Source organism: Arachis hypogaea, chromosome 7, assembly GCF_003086295.3.
Source record: "Arachis hypogaea cultivar Tifrunner chromosome 7, arahy.Tifrunner.gnm2.J5K5, whole genome shotgun sequence".
Classification (NCBI taxonomy): Eukaryota; Viridiplantae; Streptophyta; class Magnoliopsida; order Fabales; family Fabaceae; genus Arachis; species Arachis hypogaea.
Window position 1 is genome coordinate 74381031 of NC_092042.1, and position 12747 is coordinate 74393777.

Genomic DNA, 12747 nt, shown 5'->3' on the forward strand with positions numbered 1-12747 from the left:
TTTGGTTCTTGTAAATAAACTTAACATATACATTATTGAATTAAACAATAACTGTATACCTAAGGAACGAACCTGCTTGGTATAATTGTTTGCCGTTTTTAAGTATTCCTTGAAACAAGAGCGTCCTGATATAGCCTCCAACCAACACCTAACATTCACTTTACGAAACCATATGTCTCTAGCAACAGCAATTGCATGTTCCAACGAAGAGAACGGCGAGGCTACAGCCATTTTTGTAGTAAATGTCGGGCTTGAACAGCATGATGAAAAGTCATTCATTTCCACTTGCCTTGTTATTCCTTCATATTAAAATAACTAATATTTATTAGTCATAAAAAATTAAGATTAGTTAAGAATTATCATATATGTTATCTTAAAATAAAACTGACATTAAGAACAACAACATCAAACAATATACATACCTCATTCTGGAATAAATGTAAATAAATAAAAAATGGAAGAAGTGGAAAAAAGCTTTAATTAATTAAAGCTGTGAATCTAGTGAAGAGTTCATTGAAATACAAAAATGCAAACCGTGATATAACCAGCCAACTATATACAAAAACTGATTGATAACTTATTAAACACACAAATCTTTTTTAAAAATTATGTTCTACAATCTCATGTTTCATTCTGCAACATCATTAATATTTTCAGATACATTGTCTGTGGGATCTTCTGTATCATCATCCCTTATCAACTGTAACTCTCCAATGTCCTCTGTCGTTGACATGTTTAACCCTGGCTGTGGAGAGAAACCAACTTCAGCTTCTTCATTCTCTTCTCCCATATCATACAAGTCTCGTGGCTTCACATGAACAACAACACTCCAACCTTTATCTACTTCATCGTCCACATAGTATACAAGATGAGCCTCTGATGCCAATATGTATGGTTCATCGTCTTCTCGATCACCATTGTGTATTGAACGAGAGAAGTTAACACTAGTAAGACCCAAATGATCTTTTTTTATTCCTCTAGTAGTAGTCGTATCCGCCCAAATACACTTGAACAGCACAACTGAGAACCGACTACTGTAATTCAATTCAATTATTTCTACAATTTTGCCATAATATGGAACACTACCAATAGCCACTTTTTGGTCACGCATGCTTGCATAACTTCGTGTATTAGACGAGACATATACTCCACTATTTTGGGTTTTCATTCCTTCATCCTTTGCCATAGTTCTAAACTTATATCCGTTGACATTGTATGCCCCATAACGCCTTGCTTGCAGTTTGGGTCCACATGCAAGGCATTTAATCTCATTTGAATATTCAGTGCTCTCCATCGGAACCTGACACCATATAACAGCCATTCTTACATGCATCAAAATTAAAGTATTATAGTATGTTTCACGGTATCATTTGACCTTGGCATAATGCTTAATGTATGCTAACCTTCTGCTTGAACCACTGAACAAATTCCTTGTGCACGATACTGTCTATTTTTGATTGCGACCTTGTTTGACCTCGCAGCATTCTCTTTGTTTTTTGTCTAAATGAACTATTTCAAATAGCATAACATTATTCACTAATAGTGAAAGGCTTAACAGATTTATCTCCGAGAGTTGAAATTTAACATAAGATCACTTACTCAATAAATTCCGAAACAGCCTCGCAGTTGACTAGCACGTGACGATGTGCTTGATGTTGTTCCATCTGGCTTAGCTTAAAATGAGTTGCAGCCCCTACCTCCTTTCCAATTTTCGGGAACATCGTTTCACATGCATCAGGGATCACTCCACTAGGTTGATCGTCAACTCGCACCGGTCGAGTCATCCTTGTCTCAATGTCATCCAGATATCTCGAACAAAAGGTTAGAATCTCCTCAGATAAGTATCCCTCTGCAATTGATCCTTCTGCTTGAGCCCTGTTGCGCACAAATTGCTTCAAACGTCCCAAATACCTTTGAATGGAAACCATGTCATATAAGTATTATAATTTATTAATGAAATCGCATGTTGTGCTAAGGTTTACATAGGAACTAACCTCTCTATTGGATACATCCACCGATAGTGTACTGGACCACCAATTTTTACTTCTTCTACAAGATGCACGATAAGGTGTACCATGATTGTGAAGAATGATGGAGGCAAAATCATCTCCATACGACATAGGGTATGAACAACATGATTTTGGAGTTCATCGAGTTGAAGAGGGTTAATGGCTTTCCCACAGAGTGTTCGGAAAAATGATGAAAGATCGGCAATTACGGTAGCCACATTGGCAGGCAGTGCATTCTTGACCAGAATTGGAAACAAATGTTCCATCAGAACGTGACAATCATGACTTTTCATACCATACAACTTACGCTGTCGCAAGTCAACACAACGCGTAATATTGCTGGAATAACCATCTGGAAAGATTACATGTTGAAGAGTCTTTAGAAATATATCCTTTTGTGCATTTGACATGGTAAAAACTGCAGAAGGATATTTTCCACCCTCGCGCGGCCACAACTCCGGCCTTATGCCCATGTTTTGTAAATCCTTTCGAGCTTTCAGGTTGTCCTTTGACTTTCCACTATCATTTAATATAGTGAACACTATGTTATCGCAGACATTTTTTTCTATGTGCATAACATCTAGGTTATGACGTAGCATATTTTCTTTCCAGTATGGGAGTTCAAAGAAAACACTCTTCTTCTTCCAGTTTGATTCACCCATGTTGCCATCTTCACCATTGCGTCTCTTTTGTCCTGTGACATTTGTCATCTTTCCGAATGACACGTGAACATTTGATTGTTGTCCTAGGATATCTGTTCCAGACAACATCTTTGGAGGATCCCTGTTTTCTACTTGCCCGTCGAATCTTAGCTGGTCCAATCTCCATTTATGACCCTGACTTAAAAAACGACGATGACCCATAAAACACCATTTTTGACTATACGTCAGTCGATGTGCCTTAGCATCAAAATTGCAAATAGGACATGCTAACCCGCTGTGCGTATTCCACCCTGATAAGTTTCCCAATCCTGGAAAATCGCTAATAGTCCACATCAATGCCGCAAACATCTTGAAAGTGCTTTTCTTGTTAGCGTCGTACGTTTCTACCCCTTCCCATAATTGCTTCAATTCATCAACTAGGGGCTGCAAGTAAATATCTATGTCATTTCCTGGCATTTTAGGCCCAGGAATAATCATAGATAGTATAAATGAGGTCTGTTTCATACAAAGCCATGGAGGAAAGTTGTACGGGATAAGAATAACCGGCCAAACAGAATACTTTGTGCTCATGTTTCCAAAAGGATTAAATCCATCACTAGCTAAGGCCAGGCGAACACTACGTGGGTCAGATGAAAATGAAGGATTCTTCTGGTCAAATTGTTTCCAAGCAATAGCGTCCCTAGGATGCCTCAAAAAACCATCGCAATTGTGACCCTCCTTATGCCACAACATTTCTTTAGATGTTTTGCTGCACATGAATAACCGTTGTAGTCGCGGTATGAGCGGAAAGTACCGAAGAGTCTTTGCTGCTATTGGTTTCCCATTTCTCTTGACTTGAGATTTAAGCTTGAGAATAGAACCCTTCCGCGTCTTTTGCTTCCATCTTGAAGTCCCGCATCGTTTGCACTTTGTCAATTCTTGATCATCCCCCCGGTATAACATGCAATCGTTTGGGCATGCATCTATTTTCTTGTATTCAATACCCAACTTCCTAATCGTCTTTTTTGCCTCATAGAATGTTGTTGGAAGTTTAGCATGCTCGAAAGCCTCTCGCAACAAATCTAGGATCATTGACATCGCCTTGTCACTAACACCACACATGCACTTTATATGGTAAAGCTTTACTAGAAATGATAACTTCGAGTACTTCGAGCATCTAGGATATAGTTCTTGCTCTCCGTCTGCAAGTAAATCATTAAAATTCCTCGCCCCGCGACTTGGCCCGTCATATAAGTTTGGAAATTCTTGTTCATCATTGTCAATATCTTCATCCATTCTGGTGTCATCGGCAACGTGTGGAATTGAGAAATCAAATGCCTCATTGACCATTTGCGTCATTGGATTTAATTGGGAGAGTGGATTATCGTTTATGCTCGTACACCTTGTGCCCTCGTCAGAAGGTTTCTCGCCGTGACGAAACCAGACAGTGTATCCGGGGGGAAATGGCCTCATCAACAGGTGGTCGTACGTATCTTCTCTTGTTTGCATAAGTTGAAAACCACACTTTGGACATGGACATTTTATCATTCCATCAGACGATGCATTAGCAAATGCGAAGTCTAAAAAATTGTTCAATCCTTGATTATATGCTGCACTGCCTCGTGGCTCTAAAATCCACCTTTTATCCATATCTAATATAAATTAAAAAAGTTTTATAATTCCTAATTTAAAACATACGGTCTGAATTTATGTATACAACTCATACGGTCTGAATTTCCTCCACCATGTTAATTTTGTTTATTAAAATTTTTGAACGTGAATTTCAATAGATTCTTTCCAATTAGATTTCTTATTGGCTTATTTATGTAATAAAGTAAATTCACATCGTCATTATTATTTATTATTCTCCTAGTATCTACTATGACGCAGAATGTAAGTACGTTAATTAATAATACACAACACCAAATTCTTTTATATATTTAGTTATGGTTTATTTATTTTATTGGTCACTATTGTTTCGTAAAATTTTTAATTAGGTCCCTTTACTTTTTTTTAATTGAGTCTCTCCACTAATTTTTTTTTGATCAAATAAGTCCCTTTTAATAGTAATTGGCTTAATTTTATAAAGACCTATCTAAAAAACAAAGAACTGGTATAAGGACATAAATAAAAGGAAAAAAACTGTACCCAATTTAAAACAAAGCGTTTATCTGATTCACATGAATTCGCTGATTATTATAGGTTTTACTAATTTTTTTATAATTTTATTATCATTATTAACGTTTTTTTATTATATTTTAACAATTTGTACTTTTATTAAATTTGTTATAATTTTTTAGTAATGTGAATTACTGATTTTGTTAAAAACACAGAATAAATAACAAAAATCGATTAAAAGGTAACAATAGGTCACAAGTAACATAAGTCGGTTAAATTATGTAAAAAGAAAATAATACTGTGAATTTTAGAACAATTATAAGTTTGTTTGTGTTTGATTTTGTAAAATTTATAAATGAAACTCCTATGCATAATTTAATATCCTAATTTTTTCATAATGGGTGAAAATTTTCAAATAAAAAATGATAAATTAAATAAAAAATTAAGTATGATTACTAATAAAAATATAACTTATAAAAAATTAGAACCTAAAATATCTATGAAAATAAGATTATTGAGAGTACTAAAAAAGAGTACTAATTTAATTTAATTTTTTATAATGTAATAATCCTTTATTAATATTTACTACAAACAGAATATTCAATATTAGAAACTTTTATGTGTTATTTTTAATTGGCTAAGTAAATAATATTATAAAATAAAATAAATTGACGTATTAAAATAGAGTACTATAAACTGAGAGAAAAAATAATATAAAAATATTATATCAAAAAGAATAAAAAATTAAGTAAAATACTACTTATATTTAAATAAATATTATTATAATTTAACTGTATAATTCTTTATGTATTAACTAATTATAATGCAATAACCCAATAAGTAATTAAAATTAATATTACTAAAAAACTAGGCATTCTACCAATAGTAATGTTAATCTAATATTAACGAACATAACGCATAATTTGTTATAATAAATCAAAAATTTTATTTATTTCGTTATTAAATATTTTAGGAGAAAAAGGTTTCATCTTAGGTAACCCTAACTTTGCGCCGTCATTACCAACCCTCCCATCGTTTCTACAATCCCATGGTGCCAAAGCATTTCCTATGGTCTCTTCCCTAAATCTAGCTGTGCTGATTTACGAAGCACACTTCCGGCCGCCGGAAATTGACCTGTTTTCGTCGCTCTCCACTGCAGTTTGATGTCTATGCTGGGACATGCATAGCCATTGATGGACTCAAGTCATTCGCCCCTGTTTCGAGGTGATAAACCCCTGTTTCGAGGTGATAATGGGTAGCAGCAGCCAGGAATTTGATACCCCATTCAACTTCCAACGTTCAACAGTTTAGGTAACTTTGTTTACAAATATTTTGTTTTGAATAATGGCCTCTAATAGCTTTGAATTTCATTGATTAACAATGTTAAGTTGACATTGGATACATGCAAACAAAAGGGATTCTAAGTTTTTGTGATGGGCGATAAAGATATTAGATTCAATCGGCCAGGATTAAAAGGTACCAGATATGAAATTGTATATGATTTGAGATACTAAGCAGAAATATAAACTGTTGGTTGATCAAACAGTTTGATTCTTACATTAAGTAAAAGGTATAAGTAGGATACAAATGGGTGACTACTTTTTGTGTAGATTTTACAAAGGCTTGCTTTGGTTTTATTTGTTCGTCGAGCTGTTGATTCAAAAATTGCTAATTTAGTTTTAAATTACTGATATATCTGAGATGGTCAAGATCTAGTTTTGATATCTATTCTAAACTGACTTGTTAATTTATAGATGTAAATCCTAACTGAAATACAGAATGATGCGATAGAAATATGTAACATAGTTATAAATAAAAAGTGTTCAGTTACTCTTTTAGTATATAGCTACCAAGTTAAAACTTGATTTGCTTAACTTAAAATACCATAACTAAGTAATTAAGATTTTTACCATATAAATTTGACTGCTTTATATTTTTGTACTCTGTTTTTTTTTTATTTTGTTCGTCATTATTGTCCAGCAAGTTACTTAAGAATTTTTTTTGTTGTTAATCAATAGGCATCTACACTACTTATAAGCTTCAGCTTCTTGTATTTGTTGTATTTAGAAGTACATAATAATTTATCCTTTTGTGGTTTTAGAATCATGGACTAACCACCATGTCAATGATAAAAAAAGGTTAAGTAAACACTATGTGTAATTTCTTGAGGGTGATGACTTACCGTGTTTGGACAAAATGGATGAGCAGAGGCGGTAGATTCTTCGTGCTTTTTATGTTGTATACCCAAGTAAGTGTACTTTCAATCCTTCAATAAAAAAAAGTAGATTTATGATACCATTCAAATGGGGGAACAATTCAACCAATTTTGATACCGAAACGAAGTAAAGTTTTTACATTACCCATATTTTAATAATCACCCATCCCAGAGAACAAATATATTGAAAGTTTAAATTTACCTTAACCCAAAATGCGTTTAACATCAGTTTTAGAGCTATTGATTAGTTAATTATAACTCTCTTGCTGATGATATCTGCATTTTTTGGCAAATTAAATTGGGTGTATGTAATTCTTAGCCAGGAAACAAACATCATTTGGGAGAATATATGTATATTATAAAAGTAAATAAATCCTCTAGCCAACATGTAATTGGTATATGATTAAAAGAGGTAAAATACAATCTAGACTTATAAGATTTTGTATGTATAAATTCAAAATTTAAAATAAATCTTGTGCATATTAATGATTTAAATACCATAAATCAATGCACAGAAAGCTTTTCCGCTTGGCATAGCAGAAAGAGATGAATAGGGGAGAGCATAAATTTTTCAATACACAACTTCTTGAGTTATTAATGAAAAGGTATGGTGAAAAACTAACCTGACACCTTGGACATTGAAAATTGAGAATATTGTAAACTAGCAGCATACAACTCTTCATATAGGCTTAAAGAATCCGGATTTTTATAACGGTTTAGATTTGGCTGACAAGATATTTTAAAAACTGATTTATGATATCTTAACCGCATGTTATTGTTATCATTAAAGAATATAGGAAAATTAGTTCATAAACATCTAAACAAATGGTTTGGTGTCAACAGTAACTACGTACCTTTTAAGTAGGTTTTATCTGTTATGGATTGTTAGAAAAAATAGCAATGTTATCGATTACAAAACTTAATTTAAATTTTTAAACCAATTGATGAGAATTGGTTTATTATGAATTTTTCATAATCTAAACCGTATTTTTTTTAAATTGAAATTGGCAAGATTTGGTTCAATGAAAAATAAAATTGATCTGACTACCAAGCCAATTCGAGCTTAACCCGATACTAGTAAGTATTTTTTCAATAATCATTATGTTGACCATAACAATTTTAGACTATCCTAAAAAAGGATTAGTGAGGACAGAATGACTCAATCACGTGTTGCATCGTTTCACAAGGACTTAACATTTTTTAAATGGACGAAAAAATATAAAATCCTTCTTTTTTATGGTTTTTAATTCTTTTCTCTTTTACTAAGTGAGTTAAACCGTTGTAGTAGCGTTCGATTAATTTTAGGTATAGTCAATTTAATTAGAAAGATTAAAACTATTGTTTGCCGATGTTTACAGATTATTATAATTAGATAACCCTGTGTAAGATAAGATCTTGTATATTAGCAGCAAATCATAAATGTATAAGTAAAGATAATGAAATATCTGAGTTCGAACAATTACAAATAAATTCAATCTAAAAAGTCTCTGTCGTCTTCCAAAATTTTATTGGCATCACAATGCATGGCAAATTTAATTCTTTGGTTGGTGAACTCCACTAAGTCGTTTTTCGGGTTCACCCGCTTTTCTTCTAATCCCCTCCGTCGTTGTACATCGTTGCTCAGGATTCTTTCGTGTCCTCTTTGTCGTTTTAGAACCTGTTTCTCTTGTTCCAACCGGCCAAGATGTCCGTGGACAAGTCCCATAATTTCTGTAGGATGTCTTTGCTTCAATGCTTCAGGTCGGGGCTCTTGTGAGATTACTTTGCGTCTTTCCAGATTTGAAGGATGCGCATCTTTGACCACATGTTTTTCTGTATTAGCTCGAGGACGTATAATTGCTGCACACTCGTTGATATGTCCGTCAACTCCTAGGGCTTCAGAGTCAGAAAATATGTTCAAATAGCTAGGGATGTCGTCCGCCATGGTGCGATGTTCATTTCCGGAGGTTCCGCAAAGACGGATTTTTGTGTCTAAATGTTGTTTGCAGGACTGAAAATTTCAATTACCCAAAAGTAATTTTTGTGTCTAAAACTCTGGTACATAATTGGCGAATTTATAATTTTTTATACAAAGGTAATTTGCATAAGGTTGGAGTAAAGAACAATGGGTGCAAATGAATGAATAGATTTGAGACCTAAAACAGAGCTCTGAGTGAATATGACAGTAAATTAATACATAAAAACATAGGAGATTGAGTAGATAATAGCTCTAGAGAATGATATTTGATAAAAAGAATTCAAATTCAAAATCAGATACCATATGTGTTCGGAGGAAAGAATAGACATATTTATATTACCTCTGTGATCAATGGAAAATTTAACTGTTTAAATTAAATGTGAAATTCAAGTGACAGAAAATATCTATTTTTACCTAGTTATCATATCCTAATCCCGTTTAAGAAGGAGGAGGCAAATTTGATAGTATAAAAAAAATTTACATTTTAAATTAATTTATTCGGAAGAGGAAAAAATTTAAATAATAAAGATAACAAAATTATAACTTTATTACTATGAATACAAATTTAATTGTATTTGCAAAACATGTCAGTATTTAAAATGCAGTTACACAATAATGCTTATGGATCAACTTAAATTTTAAACTACTATAATCTTAAAAACTTTAGCCTATTTTATCGGAACAAATCAGTTCCGTTATTACGCTATGTTTTGTATTTAAATCCAAATTGTGTGCTCTGAGTTTTCCCAACATAAATTACCCCTAGCTGCCACTAGTTTAGCCAAAACCCTAGCCTAAGTCAATCCCCATTCACTGCACATTCACACGGCGTCTGTTGGGGTTGCAGCCCTACAACCCTCGCCGTGCCCTTCCGCCACAATCCCGCCTAGCGTTTCCTCCTTTGCCTGATTGTTCAGCGTCGCCTTCAAGTTGGTTTCCCGTTTCAAAGGTGAGATTTTGTGGTTTTTGAATTGAATATTATTTGTGGTTTTGCTATATTTATATGTTTCTGATTAATGTACTGGTGAAAATGAATTTTTTCTCTGCTCCGTAAGTATAAAGTTTGAGTTGGGCTGGATTGGTACAAGTTTTTTTGCTACTCTATGGTGTCACTATTCTTCTCGAGGGTGTGACCTTGTCTCCCGTTTCAGTTATTTTTGGGCAGACCTGTTTCTTTTCAACGTCGCTGTTCGGCTTTGCATTTGAGGTGAGAGTTGCATGCTCTTTTTTCAATCGATTTTATTAATTGTTGCACTATATGTTGATGTATTTCTAACCGTGCGTATCCTGTTGACATCTTAATCTGCTCTGCTACTCGGATACTATATTGGCTTCTTGTGCATCCGTGACACATTGGGCTGATCTGGGTGTGGGTTCAACTTGTTCGATGAAAAGCTGCTAGTGGATCCTGGATAGCTATTAGGCAAGTTTAAATCTTTGTCTCAGATTTACATTTTTTTCTTTGTTCTCTTGTTTTGTTGTTGTGCTTGTTGGAGTATGTTGCATTGTAGAACACGAAAATAAAAAAAATACAGCAGTAGAAAACAAATAATTGTGTTGAATGAGAGAACAAATTATTGTTTGAGTTTAGGATTTCATTGTGCAGGATAACGTGAACAATTTTCTCTTTACATTAATAATTGAAAATTAATGTCCCTGTTGATTTTTTTGATTTAATGGTAAAACACACTTATTTTTTATCTTTTAAGCATGATATCTTTTTTTGAAATTTAAAAAGAAAAACTCGTTTAAAATTCAATGTAACATTATAGAAAAAACTATTAAAAAAAAACTAATTTAAAAAACTCATTGTTGTTAAGTTCCTACTGATTATGGTCTTTGTTAGCAAGTTTTGAGAAGTGGAGACGAGCCAAATTTATGAAAGATCTGGGTTAGTAAGCCAATTAAAAGGTAACATTAATGAAACTCAATAACAAGAGTGGAGTTCAAAACATAATTAAAGAAAAGGTCTTCTTTGTATAAATTTAGTTTTTAACAGATTGATTAATTCTCTTGGTCAAAAAATTTTGGACCCTATGAAATTATCTAATTCGGCATTTTTATAATATATACGATAAGAGAAAAATTTGAAAAACTAGATATAGTGAAAGTTTCCGGTTACAGTGTTGACACTAACAAAATTTATATCCAAAGCTTGTAGAAAGTATCATGGTTGTAGAGCCACTGTAAATATGGTATTGACCATGTTGAAAACTTACGAAACACCTCCTCTTTTATTCTTAAATATTTTTGCATTTCTTGAATTAAAGTTATATCTGATAGGAATAAAATTATGAAGAAGAATGTCTATTAAGATTTACAATCATAGTATAGTGGTGGTCGAATTCTCTATTCAAGTATTTTATCTTCTAATGTGAAACTCACTATTCTTTAAGATGCTATTTATTGTAATTTATTAGTACACAATTGATTTAGTTAATTGTTAACTTTCTGTAGTTAAATTTTTGTTAGTAGAGTTTCTATGAACAACGAATGTGAAATTAATTGATCAGATCAAGGAACGTGAATTTGTCCACTATTCATCAACTAATCAGATTTGTGTAATAACAACTTTGAATATAATTATTTATGTATCAATGGATTATTTAGGTTTTCATTTCATCTTAAGAGAAAGAAAATCAGCATTGAAAAAATTACCAGTCTACTTAACAGAACTGCAAAAAGGTTATTTAGGGAGGAAAGACTTAAAATTGTTAAACTAATTCCATGTACCATGAATGTATCCAGAATGTTTCAAAACCCAATTCAAAGTCAAATAGTCTTATTATTATTGAATTTATGTGATATAAAGTTCTAGCTAGATTGCATTCGTTGAATTGATCTATTGCACAACTCAAATGCTATAATAAATAAGTACATGTTGGTCTATTCAATCATTTTCAACTTTCAAGTGGCAACATGTGACTAATAATTGATGCTAACAAACCAAGGATCATGCGAACATCTGAAAATTTTATATATACAAGTTAAGTGGCTTCATGTTGTAATTTTGTATGCCTAATAGCATTTCTAATGTTTAAAAATAGGTGCGATGTGCATGTATCAATGTGTGTCTGAATTATTTCGTTGTTGGACTAACTTGACCGATTACAAATTTTAAATGTCCTAGGTTTCCTTTCTTAGCTTTAATATATAACTTTCATGTGATTTTCTTTTTAGTTTGTTGAATACAAATCTTTTCTTTAAACATATACTTGAGTGGAGATGTTCTTGGATTCAAAATTCATGGTTCTTTAAGGAAGCATGTATTTGTGACTTGACTTTTTAATAAATGTAAGAAGTTAGAAATTGTTGTCAACATTTCAAATTCTACTACGGAAAGGAAAAAAAATTAGCTTTTTTAATAATATTATTTAAGCTTTTTTAAAAATTTATAACTAACTAATGAATTTTGCAAATATGAATTGGTGATGCTTGCCAATTTTCATCATACATGTGATTTCTAGTTTAGCAATGAAAATTTTTTCAACCTTGAAATTTGAACTTTATTCCCTCTTTATTATTGGTTTTTTGGTAGATTCCACTCTCTAATAAGTTTAATTAGTTTATGTGTAGGTTTGAAAGAATGCCTAGAAAACCGCGGTACAGCTCTATCCCCGATGCCGGCACTGCAGACAAAACTCAAAATATCATTGCTCCGACATCCGGAAAAAATACTTCATTCCGTCCACCGCGTATTGAAACACGGGTAGCTCCAGCAACTCAGAAAGATGCCGGTGATGCTACCGCACACTTCACAGAGACTGAAAATGTTGCTGAGCATGCCCAAATATCTTCGGAGGATGG

At 32.8% G+C, this 12747-nt stretch overlaps 1 protein-coding gene across 1 annotated transcript; it reads right to left on the bottom strand.

Annotated features, from left to right (window-relative positions):
- Positions 1–628: 628 nt before the first annotated feature.
- LOC112701600 (uncharacterized) lies at positions 629–4300 on the bottom strand. The gene is made up of 4 exons (XM_025752341.1): positions 1995–4300; positions 1600–1911; positions 1404–1509; positions 629–1300 (listed from the first exon to the last, which is right to left on the bottom strand). Exons 1-4 carry the CDS (start codon positions 4298–4300, stop codon positions 629–631), a joined length of 3396 nt encoding a protein of 1131 aa, XP_025608126.1.
- Between the last annotated feature and the right edge of the window lie 8447 nt (positions 4301–12747).